The sequence below is a fragment of the Myxine glutinosa genome, chromosome 2 (genome assembly GCF_964187855.1).
Source record: "Myxine glutinosa chromosome 2, kmMyxGlut1.1, whole genome shotgun sequence".
In the NCBI taxonomy this organism is placed as follows: Eukaryota; Metazoa; Chordata; class Myxini; order Myxiniformes; family Myxinidae; genus Myxine; species Myxine glutinosa.
In genome coordinates, this window is record NC_136262.1 from 36,048,012 (window position 1) to 36,060,586 (window position 12,575).

The 12,575-nt window shown below is 44.8% G+C and overlaps 1 protein-coding gene across 1 annotated transcript in view; it reads left to right on the forward strand.

Annotated features, from left to right (window-relative positions):
* Nucleotides 1–12,575, forward strand: part of LOC137421869 (protein argonaute-1-like) — a 59,982-nt gene that overhangs the window by 39,075 nt on the left and 8,332 nt on the right. Inside the window, exons 7-10 of the mRNA XM_078773178.1 lie at nucleotides 2,645–2,764; nucleotides 2,971–3,093; nucleotides 11,412–11,539; nucleotides 11,665–11,849. Coding sequence (XP_078629304.1) covers nucleotides 2,645–2,764; nucleotides 2,971–3,093; nucleotides 11,412–11,539; nucleotides 11,665–11,849 — 556 coding nt within the window. The remainder of the gene's footprint in view (nucleotides 1–2,644; nucleotides 2,765–2,970; nucleotides 3,094–11,411; nucleotides 11,540–11,664; nucleotides 11,850–12,575) is intronic.

Consider the following 12,575-nt stretch of genomic DNA (forward strand, 5'->3'; position numbering starts at 1 on the left):
TCTATCTGACCATTAGTCATCACGAATCTGTTGAACTGTTGGACCAGGGAAGAACGCAAGGAACTGCAGAAACTTCCAAGAACACACGAGATGCCGTTTCTGACGATCAATTGAAAAAATTTCCCGGGGAGGACCCCCAGACCCCCTTAGCCCCCCCCCCGGCTCTATGGCTTCGTGCACTCCTCCGTCTTGAAATTCTTGGATCCGCCCCTGTAATGATCCTTATATGATCTTCTGCCACCCGACACAGCATATCCCATTCGGTTGGAGTAAAATTTGCCTTCCTCTTTCTACTATGACTGACCCTAACACTCTCCTCTTTCTACTATGACTGACCCTAACACTCTCCTCTTTCTACTATGACTGACCCTAACAAACTCCTCTTTCTACGATGACTGACCCTAACAAACTCCTCTTTCTACTATGACTGACCCTAACAAACTCCTCTTTCTACTATGACTGACCCTAACACTCTCCTCTTTCTACTATGACTGACCCTAACAAACTCCTCTTTCTACGATGACTGACCCTAACAAACTCCTCTTTCTACTATGACTGACCCTAACAAACTCCTCTTTCTACTATGACTGACCCTAACAAACTCCTCTTTATACTATGACTGACCCTAACACTCTCTTCTTTATACTATGACTGACCCTAACAAACTCCTCTTTCTACTATGACTGACCCTAACACACTCCTCTTTATACTATGACTGACCCCAACAAACTCCTCTTTCTACTATGACTGACCCTAACACACTCCTCTTTATACTATGACTGACCCTAACACACTCCTCTTTCTACTATGACTGACCCTAACACACTCCTCTTTATACTGACTGACCCTAACAAACTCCTCTTTATACTATGACTGACCCTAACACACTCCTCTTATACTATGACTGACCCTAACACACTCCTCTTTATACTATGACCCTAACACACTCCTCTTTATACTATGACTGACCCTAACACACTCCTCTTTCGACTATGACTGACCCTAACACTCTCCTCTTTATACTATGACTGACCCTAACAAACTCCTCTTTATACTATGACTGACCCTAACACACTCCTCTTTCTACTATGACTGACCCTAACACACTCCTCTTTATACTATGACTGACCCTAACACACTCCTCTTTATACTATGACTGATCCTAACACTCTCCTCTTTCTCCTATGACTGACCCTAACAAACTCCTCTTTATACTATGACTGATCCTAACACACTCATCTTTCCACTATGACTGACCCTAACACACTCCTCTTTCTACTATGACTGACCCTAACACACTCCTCTTTATACTATGACTGATCCTAACACTCTCCTCTTTCTCCTATGACTGACCCTAACACACTCCTCTTTCTACTATGACTGACCCTAACACACTCCTCTTTATACTATGACTGACCCTAACACACTCCTCTTTCTACTATGACTGACCCTAACACACTCCTCTTTATACTATGACTGACCCTAACACACTCCTCTTTCTACTATGACTGACCCTAACACACTCCTCTTTCTACTATGACTGATCCTAACACTCTCCTCTTTCCACTATGACTGACCCTAACACACTCCTCTTTATACTATGACTGACCCTAACACACTCCTCTTTATACTATGACTGATCCTAACACTCTCCTCTTTCTCCTATGACTGACCCTAACAAACTCCTCTTTATACTATGACTGATCCTAACACTCTCCTCTTTCTACTATAACTGACCCTAACAAACTCCTCTTTATACTATGACTGATCCTAACACTCTCCTCTTACTACTATGACTGATCCTAACACTCTCCTCTTTCTACTATGACTGACCCTAACAAACTCCTCTTTATACTATGACTGATCCTAACACTCTCCTCTTTCTACTATGACTGACCCTAACAAACTCCTCTTTAAACTATGACTGATCCTAACACTCTCCTCTTTCTACTATGACTGACCCTAACAAACTCCTCTTTATACTATGACTGATCCTAACACTCTCCTCTTTCTACTATGACTGATCCTAACACTCTCCTCTTTCTACTATGACTGACCCTAACACTCTCCTCTTTCTACTATGACTGATCCTAACACTCTCCTCTTTCTACTATGACTGACCCTAACACTCTCCTCTTTCTACTATGACTGATCCTAACACTCTCCTCTTTCTACTATGACTGATCCTAACACTCTCCTCTTTCTACTATGACTGACCCTAACACTCTCCTCTTTCTACTATGACTGATCCTAACACTCTCCTCTTTCTACTATGACTGACCCTAACACTCTCCTCTTTCTACTATGACTGACCCTAACACTCTCCTCTTTCTACTATGACTGACCCTATCACTCTCTTCCCTCAATTATCTCGCTCACGATTCACAGCTGAACTATAATAACTGATCTCGGTATACAATGTATATCTATACCATGATATCAGATGGTTATACTGTATATCAGAAAGGCAACACAGTCAATGCCCAATTCAACGTTATGCCATGAATTCGAAAGGCTCACACAAAACACGTTTCAGGTGTGCAATTCCGCGGTCCTTTTTGAGGTGTGCAATTCCGCAGTCCTTTTTCAGGTGTGCAATTCCGCGGTGCTTTTTCAGGTGTGCAATTCCGCGGTCCTTTCTCAGGTGTGCAACGTGATGGCTGGCCAAAACTGCATTCGTCATCTCACCGACAGCCAGGTTTCTGTGATGATCCGTGCGACCGCTCACTCGGCGACTGATAGGCAGGAGGAGATTGCCAAGCAGGTGAGATCACCTTGATGTATTTTTGATCCTGTATTTCAGGATTTTAGATACTGTATTTACTTTTTGCATCTCCTGATTAATTAATTATTTTTCTAAGCATCTGCTTATTCACAACGACATATTCAAGAGGTGCAATCTGAGTTCGTCACGAGCTCGAGTCCTGTTAATGCCACATTTGTACCCATGAAGTTTGCTCCCATCTCCAGATGAAGACCCTCGATTTCAAGTCGGATCCTTACACAAGGGAGTTTGAGATTCATGTATGTGACAAGATGACTGACGTGATCGGCCGCATCCTTCCAGTACCTGTGCTTCAATATGGAGGCAAGGTGTGGCTGTAATGTATCACAGGATATAGGTATGTTCTCTCATGCCACGGGCCAAAATGACCAATTTTCTGGTTGTGGTGATGGTGTTGTTCAACAACTATCTTCATCATAGCTGCCAAGTATTACTTGATTTTTAACAGAATGTTTAGGGTCTTGAGTATGAGCCCCTGTCATGCTGTTAAATAACACCAGGTGGTTGACTCAGCCCGTCATCCTTCCGAGGTCGTCAAAATGAGTACCAGCTTACTGGAAAAGGGGCACTGCATCAGTGTCACAGCCGTGCTCCCAGCAATGATGCAACAAGCAACCTCGGGCTGCATACAAAACTGGATGCTATTCGTAGAATACTTACCCTTGGTGCAACTTGTTGCGAGCCAACTCTTCTGTTTTTGAAGATTTTTTTTATCACGTGAGCGATTACATCATAAATTTCAATTCTCCAATTAAATACAGGGTGTCAGAAATATGGTTATTTTTAACACTCGTGTAAAAGTAATAAAAAGTTGTATTTCAAAACAAATTCTTACAAGAAAGTGAAGTACATAACATGTGTTACGTATTACCTCCCCAAACCCCGGTTACGGTGCACCTCAGAGTCTGGAGCGGGAACACGGCAGAAAGATTTGTTATTTTGCGTTTTCTCATAAACCATGGTAAAACCACACCAATGCAATTGTAGAACAAAAGGGATGTGTTGGTTTGGCAGACGTGTTGGTTTGGCGGATGTGTTGGTTTGGCGGATGTGTTGGTTTGGCGGTTGTGTTGGTTTGGCGGCTATGTTGGTTTGGCGGATGTGTTTGTTTTGGCGGATGTGTTGGTTTTGCGGATGCGTTGGTTTGGCGGATGTGTTGGTTTGGCGGATGTGTTGGTTTGGCGGTTGTGTTGGTTTGGCGGATATGTTGGTTTGGTGGATGTGTTTGTTTTGGGGGATGTGTTGGTCTGGCGGATGTGTTTGTTTGGGGGATGTGTTGGTTTGGCGGATGTGTTTGTTTTGGGGGATGTGTTGGTCTGGCGGATGTGTTTGTTTTGGGGGATGTGTTGATCTGGCGGATGTGTTTGTTTGGGGGATGTGTTGGTTTGGCGGATGTGTTGGTTTGGCGGATGTGTTGGTTTTGCGGATGCGTTGGTTTGGCGGATGTGTTGGTTTGGCAGATGTGTTGGTTTTGCGGACCTGTTGGTTTGGCACATGTGTTGGTTTGGCAGATGTGTTGGTTTGGCGGATGTGTTGGTTTGGCGGATGTGTTGGTTTGGCGGATGTGTTGGTTTGGGGAGTATGTTGGTTTGGGGAATGTGTTTGTTTGGGGGATATGTTGGTTTGGGGAATGTGTTAGTTTGGCGGATGTGTTGGTTTGGTGGTTGTGTTGGTTTGGCGGATGTGTTGGTTTGGCGGTTGTGTTGGTTTGGCGGATATGTTGGTTTGGCGGATGTGTTGGTTTGGTGGTTGTGTTGGTTTGGCGGATGTGTTGGTTTGGCGGTTGTGTTGGTTTGGCGGATATGTTGGTTTGGCGGATGTGTTGGTTTGGCGGTTATGTTGGTTTGGGGGATGTGTTGTTTTGGCGGATGTGTTGGTTTGGTGAATGTGTTGGTTTGGCGGATGTGTTGTTTTGGGGGATGTGTTGGTTTGGCAGATTGGTTGGTTTGGTGGATGTGTTTGTTTGGAGAATGTGTTGGTTTGGCAAAGTTATTGGTTTGGTGGATGGTTTGTTTGGGGGATGTGTTCGTTTGTGGGATGTTTTGGTTTGGCGGATGTGTTGGTTTGGTGGATGTGTTGGTTTGGCGGATGTGTTGGTTTGGCGGATGTGTTGGTTTGGCAGATGTGTTGGTTTGGCAGATGTGTTGGTTTGGGGAATATGTTGGTTTGGGGGATATGTTGGTTTGGGGAATGTGTTAGTTTGGCGGATGTGTTGGTTTGGTGGTTGTGTTGGTTTGGCGGATGTGTTGGTTTGGCGGTTGTGTTGGTTTGGCGGATATGTTGGTTTGGCGGATGTGTTGGTTTGGCGGTTATGTTGGTTTGGGGGATGTGTTGTTTTGGCGGATGTGTTGGTTTGGTGAATGTGTTGGTTTGGCGGATGTGTTGTTTTGGGGGATGTGTTGGTTTGGCAGATTGGTTGGTTTGGTGGATGTGTTTGTTTGGAGAATGTGTTGGTTTGGCAAAGGTATTGGTTTGGTGGATGTGTTTGTTTGGGGGATGTGTTCGTTTGTGGGATGTTTTGGTTTGGCGGATGTGTTGGTTTGGTGGATGTGTTGGTTTGGCGGATGTGTTGGTTTGGCGGATGTGTTGGTTTGGCAGATGTGTTGGTTTGGCAGATGTGTTGGTTTGGGGAATATGTTGGTTTGGGGGATATGTTTGTTTGGGGGATGTGTTGGTTTGGGGGATGTGTTGGTTTGGCGGATGTGTTGGTTTGGGGGATGTGTTGGTTTGGCGGATGTGTTGGTTTGGCAGATGCGTTGGTTTGGCGGATGCGTTGGTTTGGCGGATGTGTTGGTTTGGCGGATGTGTTGGTTTGGCGGATGTGTTGGTTTGGGGAGTATGTTGGTTTGGGAATGTGTTTGTTTGGGGGATGTGTTGGTTTGGCGGTTGTGTTGGTTTGGCGTAGGTGTTGGTTTGGCGGTTGTGTTGGTTTGGCGGATGTGTTGGTTTGAAGGTTGTGTTGGTTGGGCGGATATGTTGGTTTGGCGGATGTATTGGTTTGGCGGATGTGTTTGTTTGGCGGATGTGTTGGTTTGGCGGATGTGTTTGTTTGGAGGATGTGTTTGTTTGGGGGATGTGTTTGTTTGGGGGATGTGTTGGTTTGGCGGATGTGTTGGTTTGGCGGATGTGTTGGTTTGGCAGATGTGTTGGTTTGGCGGATGTGTTTGTTTGGGGGATGTGTTTGTTTGGCGGATGTATTGGTTTGTCGGATGTGTTTGTTTGGCGGATGTGTTGGTTTGGCGGAAGTGTTTGTTTGGCGGATGTGTTTGTTTGGGGGATGTGTTGGTTTGGCGGATGTGTTTGTTTGGCGGATGTGTTTGTTTGGGGGATGTGTTGTTTTGGCGGATGTGTTGGTTTGGCAGATGTGTTTGTTTGGCGGATGTTTTTTTTTTGTTTTTTGTGGGTTTTTTTTTGTATACAACATCGAGGCTCGTGAGAGAGCCAACATTAATCACACAAAAAGTCAACCCGACACAAACCAACACATAAAACACAAAATAAGGGAAGTGGTAGACAAGATGGGGAGGGAGGGCGAAGGACACAAACAGAACATTTGAGAGCAGGGACACCGAGAGAACTGTGGGAGGGAGAGGGCTTGGGGGGAGGTGGGAGAGGTATAAAACATATGGACACTGCAAGGACTTTTAGGAAAGAAGTTGGAATTTCGAAAAAGTGTATCTGGGGTGAATTAGTGGGGGTAGAAAAGATCAAGGTTTTGGATGGGGGAAGATAAGAGATGGTGGTGAACAGCTGTTTTAAAGACCTGGAGGGAGGAGTGGGATTGAAGGGAGTGGGGGAGTTTGTTCCAGAGGTGGGGAAAAAGGGGAATAAAAGAGTGAAGGTGAGCAGAGGGCCTTGATTTTGGCAGTTTAACCATAAGAGGGTTGCTGGCAGATCTTGTGCAACCTGTAGGAATATTTGGGGGACAAAGCACAGAGAGAGCTGGGGGAGCAATGCCGGAGAGGAGTCGGTAGAAGACAGAAAGACCACCAACCTGCCTGCGGTGAGTGAGTGAAAGGCCCTCGGAATTAGCTTCATCGCAGGAGATTCCAATGATTCTGAAAGCTTTGGTTTCAACAGCGTGAAGTCGAGCAAGGTGTGAGGCAGGAGGGGGGAGCATTATTCCATTGAGCTGTGGATGAAAGCCTTGTATGTGGTGAGGAGCTCAGGTGTGCCAAGGAAGGACTTTGCACGACGGAGGATGCCCAGTCTGTTTGACCAGACTGGCTTTGGAGGCCAGCTTGGAAATGTAGTTTTCCCAAGAAAGATCATGGCAGATAGTGAGACCCAAAAGCTTGAGTGACGGAACTTCTTGGAGAGGATTGTTGAGAAAGTAGATGGGAGGGTTTTCCAGTCTGTCTTTTTGGAGAGACATAGTAAGAGTGTGAGATTTGTCAGGATTGAAAGACATGTTCCACTTGTTTGACCAGTCTGTGATTTTGTCCAGGTCTGCAGAGAGTGAAGTGGCTGATGCCTGCCGATCTGGGGGTTGAGATATGGAGCGGTAGAGAGTGGAGTCATCAGCAAGGAGATAGAGAGGATTTTCCAGAGAGTCGGAGAGATCATTGATGAAGACCAGAAAAAGCACAGGGCCCATCGTCCCTGAGGGTCCTGTGATGATGAGATATAGGTAGCCCCGCCTGAAACAGTCCGTTGTCAGGCCCATCCCCGAATGTTGGCCCTTCTGCCTGGCTCGCCAAAATGTTGCATTTGTAGGGGTTACCCCATTGGGACATAAGTCACATAATCCATAGGCACGGGCCAGTGGGGCTATTGATTGTATGGGCGTGGCGTGCTCTCGGCTGTTGGAGCCACGCCCCCTTAAGAGTGAGTTGTGTAATAAAAGATGCGTGAGTTCCGGTATGAGTTTAGTTCTGTTGGAATAAAGGAGCTTTGATCAAGCTACGAAGTGTCTCACCCTCTCGTTATCCGCAACTCCTACACATTAAACTGTATTATTGTGTGATGGTGCAGAGTGATGAGGTAGATGGATCAGAGCGGAGTCACCATTCCAATTCCAAGTTCTTTTCCTGGAATAATATTATCAAAGATACAAAATATGAGATGCAGGCTTGGCGCATTCCAACACACTGTTCGTGGCAACCGGAAGTGCTGTAAGAGCGAGATGGTGTTAACGCCAGGTGGTCAGAGGCTGCATCTCCACTTATTATTATTATTATTATCATTATTCAGGCTGGCTTCTGAGTATTAATATTAATCTCGTCGTTATTCTGAATTTTAATGGGGTGATAGTAATTTGAATGGGGTGGTAGTTTTTCTCCTAACATTTATCCAAGATGGCGTCTGTACCACGTGACCTATAACGTCATGATTATGCCTAGAAAATTCTACAGGCGGAGGCGCTCCTTTGGTAAAATTTCGTGCCAATTCTAGCAACGGATGCTGAGAAAATGAATTTTGAAAATGCAGACACGAATGTCCGCCACACGTACACACCCAAATGCCTAACCCTGCTTTTCGCTTCGCGAGCGCAGGGTAACCGATGGTATTCATTAAATACTTACCCTGCCAGTGAACTTGTTGCGAGCCAATTCCTCTGTTTTTGAACATTTTTTTTCCTTTGATCCAATATGGCTGCCAGACCACGTGAGCGATGACATCATAAATTTATATTCTCTAATATAATTGTTGCATAGATCTTGCTCAATGCATCTCAAACTGATCAGACTAAGCATTGACCCTGACGAATTATGACGTCATAATTATGGCACCAATGACGTCATAGTTAACAACACCTATTCCCCATATGGAGTTCTTTACAATGAACCACGTTTCAGTTTTTTCCATGCAGCAGTTTTGGAGATATAGAGGTGCAACGTTTTTCGGTTTTTCCAAGATGGCGCCTGTAACACATGACCTATGACGTCATGATTATCATTAAAATATTCTGAAGGGGGAGGCGCTCCTCTGGTGAAAATTGTGTGTCCATCAGACCAATAGTTGCTGAAATTTTTTTTCATAATGATCGGCTAGATAAGTGTTGTATTTGACGAATTATGACGTGACAACGAAGGCACCAATGACATCATCATTAACATATCTTATTCCCCACAGGGAGTACTTGATAATGAGCCAGGTCTCTTTTTTTCCATGGAGCGGTTCCTAGATATAGAGGTGCGAAGTTTACCCAAGATGGCGCCTGTTCCACGTAACCTATGACGTCATAGTAATCATTAAAATATTATACAGGAGGGGTCCCTCCTATGGTGAAAATTTTCACGTCAATCGGACCAACGGCTGCTGAGAAAATGAATTTTTTAAATGCAGACATGGCACACGTACGCACAAGAATGCTTAACCTCGCTTTCGCTTCGCGAGCGCAGGGTAATGATGATGACAAACAGTATGTTTTTTTTTTTACCTCTGCGACCAAAGGTGGATGGAGGTTATGTTTTCACCCCTGTCTGTCTGTTTGTCCGTTTATCTGTCCGTTTGTGAACAAAATATCTCAAAACGTTGTGGACGGATTCGGACGAAATTTGGCAGAGATGTTAATGTGGCATGTGACAAGGACGGCGTATGTGACAAGGACGAAATGATTAGATTTTGGTGAAGATCAGGATTCGGATACAATTTTTTTTAGTGATTCTTCACCTTTGGGAGATCGGGCCAAAAACGATACATCGCAGGATATCTCATAAAGTTGTGGACGCATTTGGACGAAACTTGGTGGACCGGTTGGATGTCTGACAAGGACAAATAGATTCGATTTTGGTGAAGATCTGAATATGGATTCAGATATGAGAATTATTTCATTTCTAAGTGATTCTTCACCATTGAGAGATCGGGCCAAAACGATACATAGCGGGATATCTCAAAAGGTTGTGGACGGATTTGGACGAAACTTGGTGGACTGGTTGTGTGTGTGACAAGGAAGAATCGATTCAATTCTGGTATAGTTCGGGATCCGGATCCAGACAGTAGAATTTTAAAGTGATTCTTCACCATTGAATGATATATAGCTTGAAATCTTTCCTCTTCTCCAATGGCTTGATCTCTGATCATCAATTTGGTTTCAGACCTGGTCACTCTATTCTGGACATGCTGCTTCTGCTTTCTCAACAATGGATGGAGGTCCTCAACACCAAACAGGAAATTAGAGCCGTCTCCCTTGACATTTCATGTGCCTTCGATACGGTCTGGCACCCTGCTCTGCTCACCAAACTATCCTCCTTTGGTATCCATGGAAATCTCCACGCATGGCTGGCGGACTTCCTCTCTGGTCGTAGTCAACGTGTGGCCCTGAATGGGTTTCTCTCATCTCCTCTTCCTGTTCAGGCTGGAGTTCCCCAAGGTAGTGTTCTGGGCCCTGTGCTTTTTCTGGTCTTCATCAATGATCTCTCTGACTCTCTTGAAAATCCTCTCTATCTCTTTGCTGACGACTCTACTCTCTGTCGCTCCATTCCTCATCCCTCAGATCGGCAGTCTGCAGCCTCCTCACTCTCTGCAGACCTGGACAAAATCACAGACTGGGCAAACAAATGGCACATGTCTTTCAATCCTGATAAATCTCACACTCTTACGATGTCTCTCCGAAAAGACCGACTGGAAAACCCTCCCATCCACTTTCTGAATAATCCTCTCCAAGAAGTTCTGTCACTCAAGCTTTTGGGTCTCACTATTTGCCATGATCTTTCCTGGGAAAACCACATTTCAAATCTGGCCTCCAAAGCCAGTCGCCGACTGGGCATCCTCCGTCGTGCGAAGTCCTTCCTTGGCACACCTGAGCTCCTCACCACATACAAGGCTTTCATCCGCAGCTCTATGGAATACTGCTATCCCCTCTGGTCTGGTGCTCCTGCCTCACACCTAGCCCGTCTTCACGCTGTTGAAACCAAAGCGTTCAGAATCATTGGAATCTCCTGCGATGAAGCTAACTCCAAGGGCCTTTCACTCACTCATCGCAGGCAGGTTGGTGGTCTTTCCGTCTTCTACCGACTCCTCTCTGGCCTTGCCCCCCCAGCCCTCTCTGGGCTCTGTCCCCCAAATATTCCTACAGGTCGCACAAGATCTGCCTGCAACCCTCTTATGGTTAAACTGCCAAAATCAAGACTTTCTGCTCACCTTCACTCCTTCATTCCTCTTTTCTCCCGCCTCTGGAACAAAATCCCTCACTCTCTTCAATCCCACTCCACCCTCCAGGTCTTTAAAACAGCTGTTCACCACCATCTCTTATCCTCCCCCATCCAAAACCTTGATCTTTTCTACCCCCGCTAATTTCGGTCCCCTTGTGTTTTATACTTCTCCCACCCCCCCCCCCCCCCTTCCCACGCCTCCTGCCCCCAAGCCCTCTCCCTCCCACACTTCTCCCTGCTCTCAAATGTTGTGGTTTTGTGCTTTCCCTTCTCTCCCCATCTTGTCTTCCGCTCCCTCTTTTTGTATATTTTGTTTGTCTGGTTGATTTGTTTGTGAAATAAATGTTAGCTCTTTCACGAGCCTCGATTCAGTATACAAAAAAATAAAAAAAATAGCCAACCAGGTGGAGGTATGCTCTCCACTGAGTGCCGTTCCAGTTAATAAGTTGTTTAAAAAAAATCAATTTGATCAATAATTCTTGACTCCTCACAATTTCCTTGCCCCATCCTTTTTATGATTTACTACAAAGACCACAGTGAGGCCCCACAGAGGCATTTGGGACATGCGTGGTAAACAGTTCTACAGTGGCATTGAGATCAAAGTGTGGGCCCTGGTTTGCTTCTCTACACGAAGATACTGCAGTGAGCAATGTCTGAAGTACGATGTCCGACATCACTTGTTTATTACATGGTCACACACGAACTAGCCTATTCAACCTTCCTGTGCTTTTTGGACAGGAAATGGCAAAATGATCTTTCTCTTGATCGTCATTAAACCTGCAGGAGCTTCACAGATCGGCTGCAGAGGATCTCAAAGGATGTAGGGATGCCTGTCGAAGGTCAGCCATGCTTGTGCAAGTACTCGCATACCCTCGATAACGTGGAGCTTCTCTTCCGACACATCAAGGAGGCATATGCCGGCTTACAGCTTGTCCTTGTGGTTCTTCCAGGAAAGACACCTGTATACGGTGAATATTGCACTTTTGACTTTGTATTATTATTTATTACTTGCAAAATCGAAGATTTTTCAAGTATATTGGTCGGTTGCGTTTGTTATTCTGTCTGTTTGTTTGTCGCCAGCCTACAGGTCGCAATTCTAAACCGATCGTCATGAAACTTCACCAGTTGTCACAAAGGAGAAGCCTATTGATTTTGAGGTCAAAGGTCATCTGGAGGTCAAATTTCTAAAATCGCCATTTTGAATCCGATTGACTTGAAAATTGAATAGCATTTGCATATTGAGTCACTAAATTGTAAAACCAACTATTTGAGGTCGAGGACAAAGGTCAACTCAAGGTCATACTTCCAAATTCATCAATTTTCATTTGAAAAACCGTCAATTTTCATCCGATTGACTTGAAAATTCAACAGCATTTGCACATTGAGTCACTGAATTGTGAAACCAACTACTTTTGAGGTCAAAAGATCAAAGGTCGACTCAAGGTCAAGCTTTCAAAATCATAAATTTTCATCTGAAAAACCGTCAATTTTCATCCGATTGACTTGGAAATTCAACAGCATTTGCAATTTGAGTCACTGAATTGGGAAACCAACTATTTTCGAGGTCAAAAGTCAAAGGTCAAACTTCCAAAATCATAAATTTTCATCAAAAAATCGTCACTTTTCATCCTATTGAGCCGAGCTTTGATCAATATCGTCAATTTTGATCTTGATGAAATGGACAATTTGCTGGA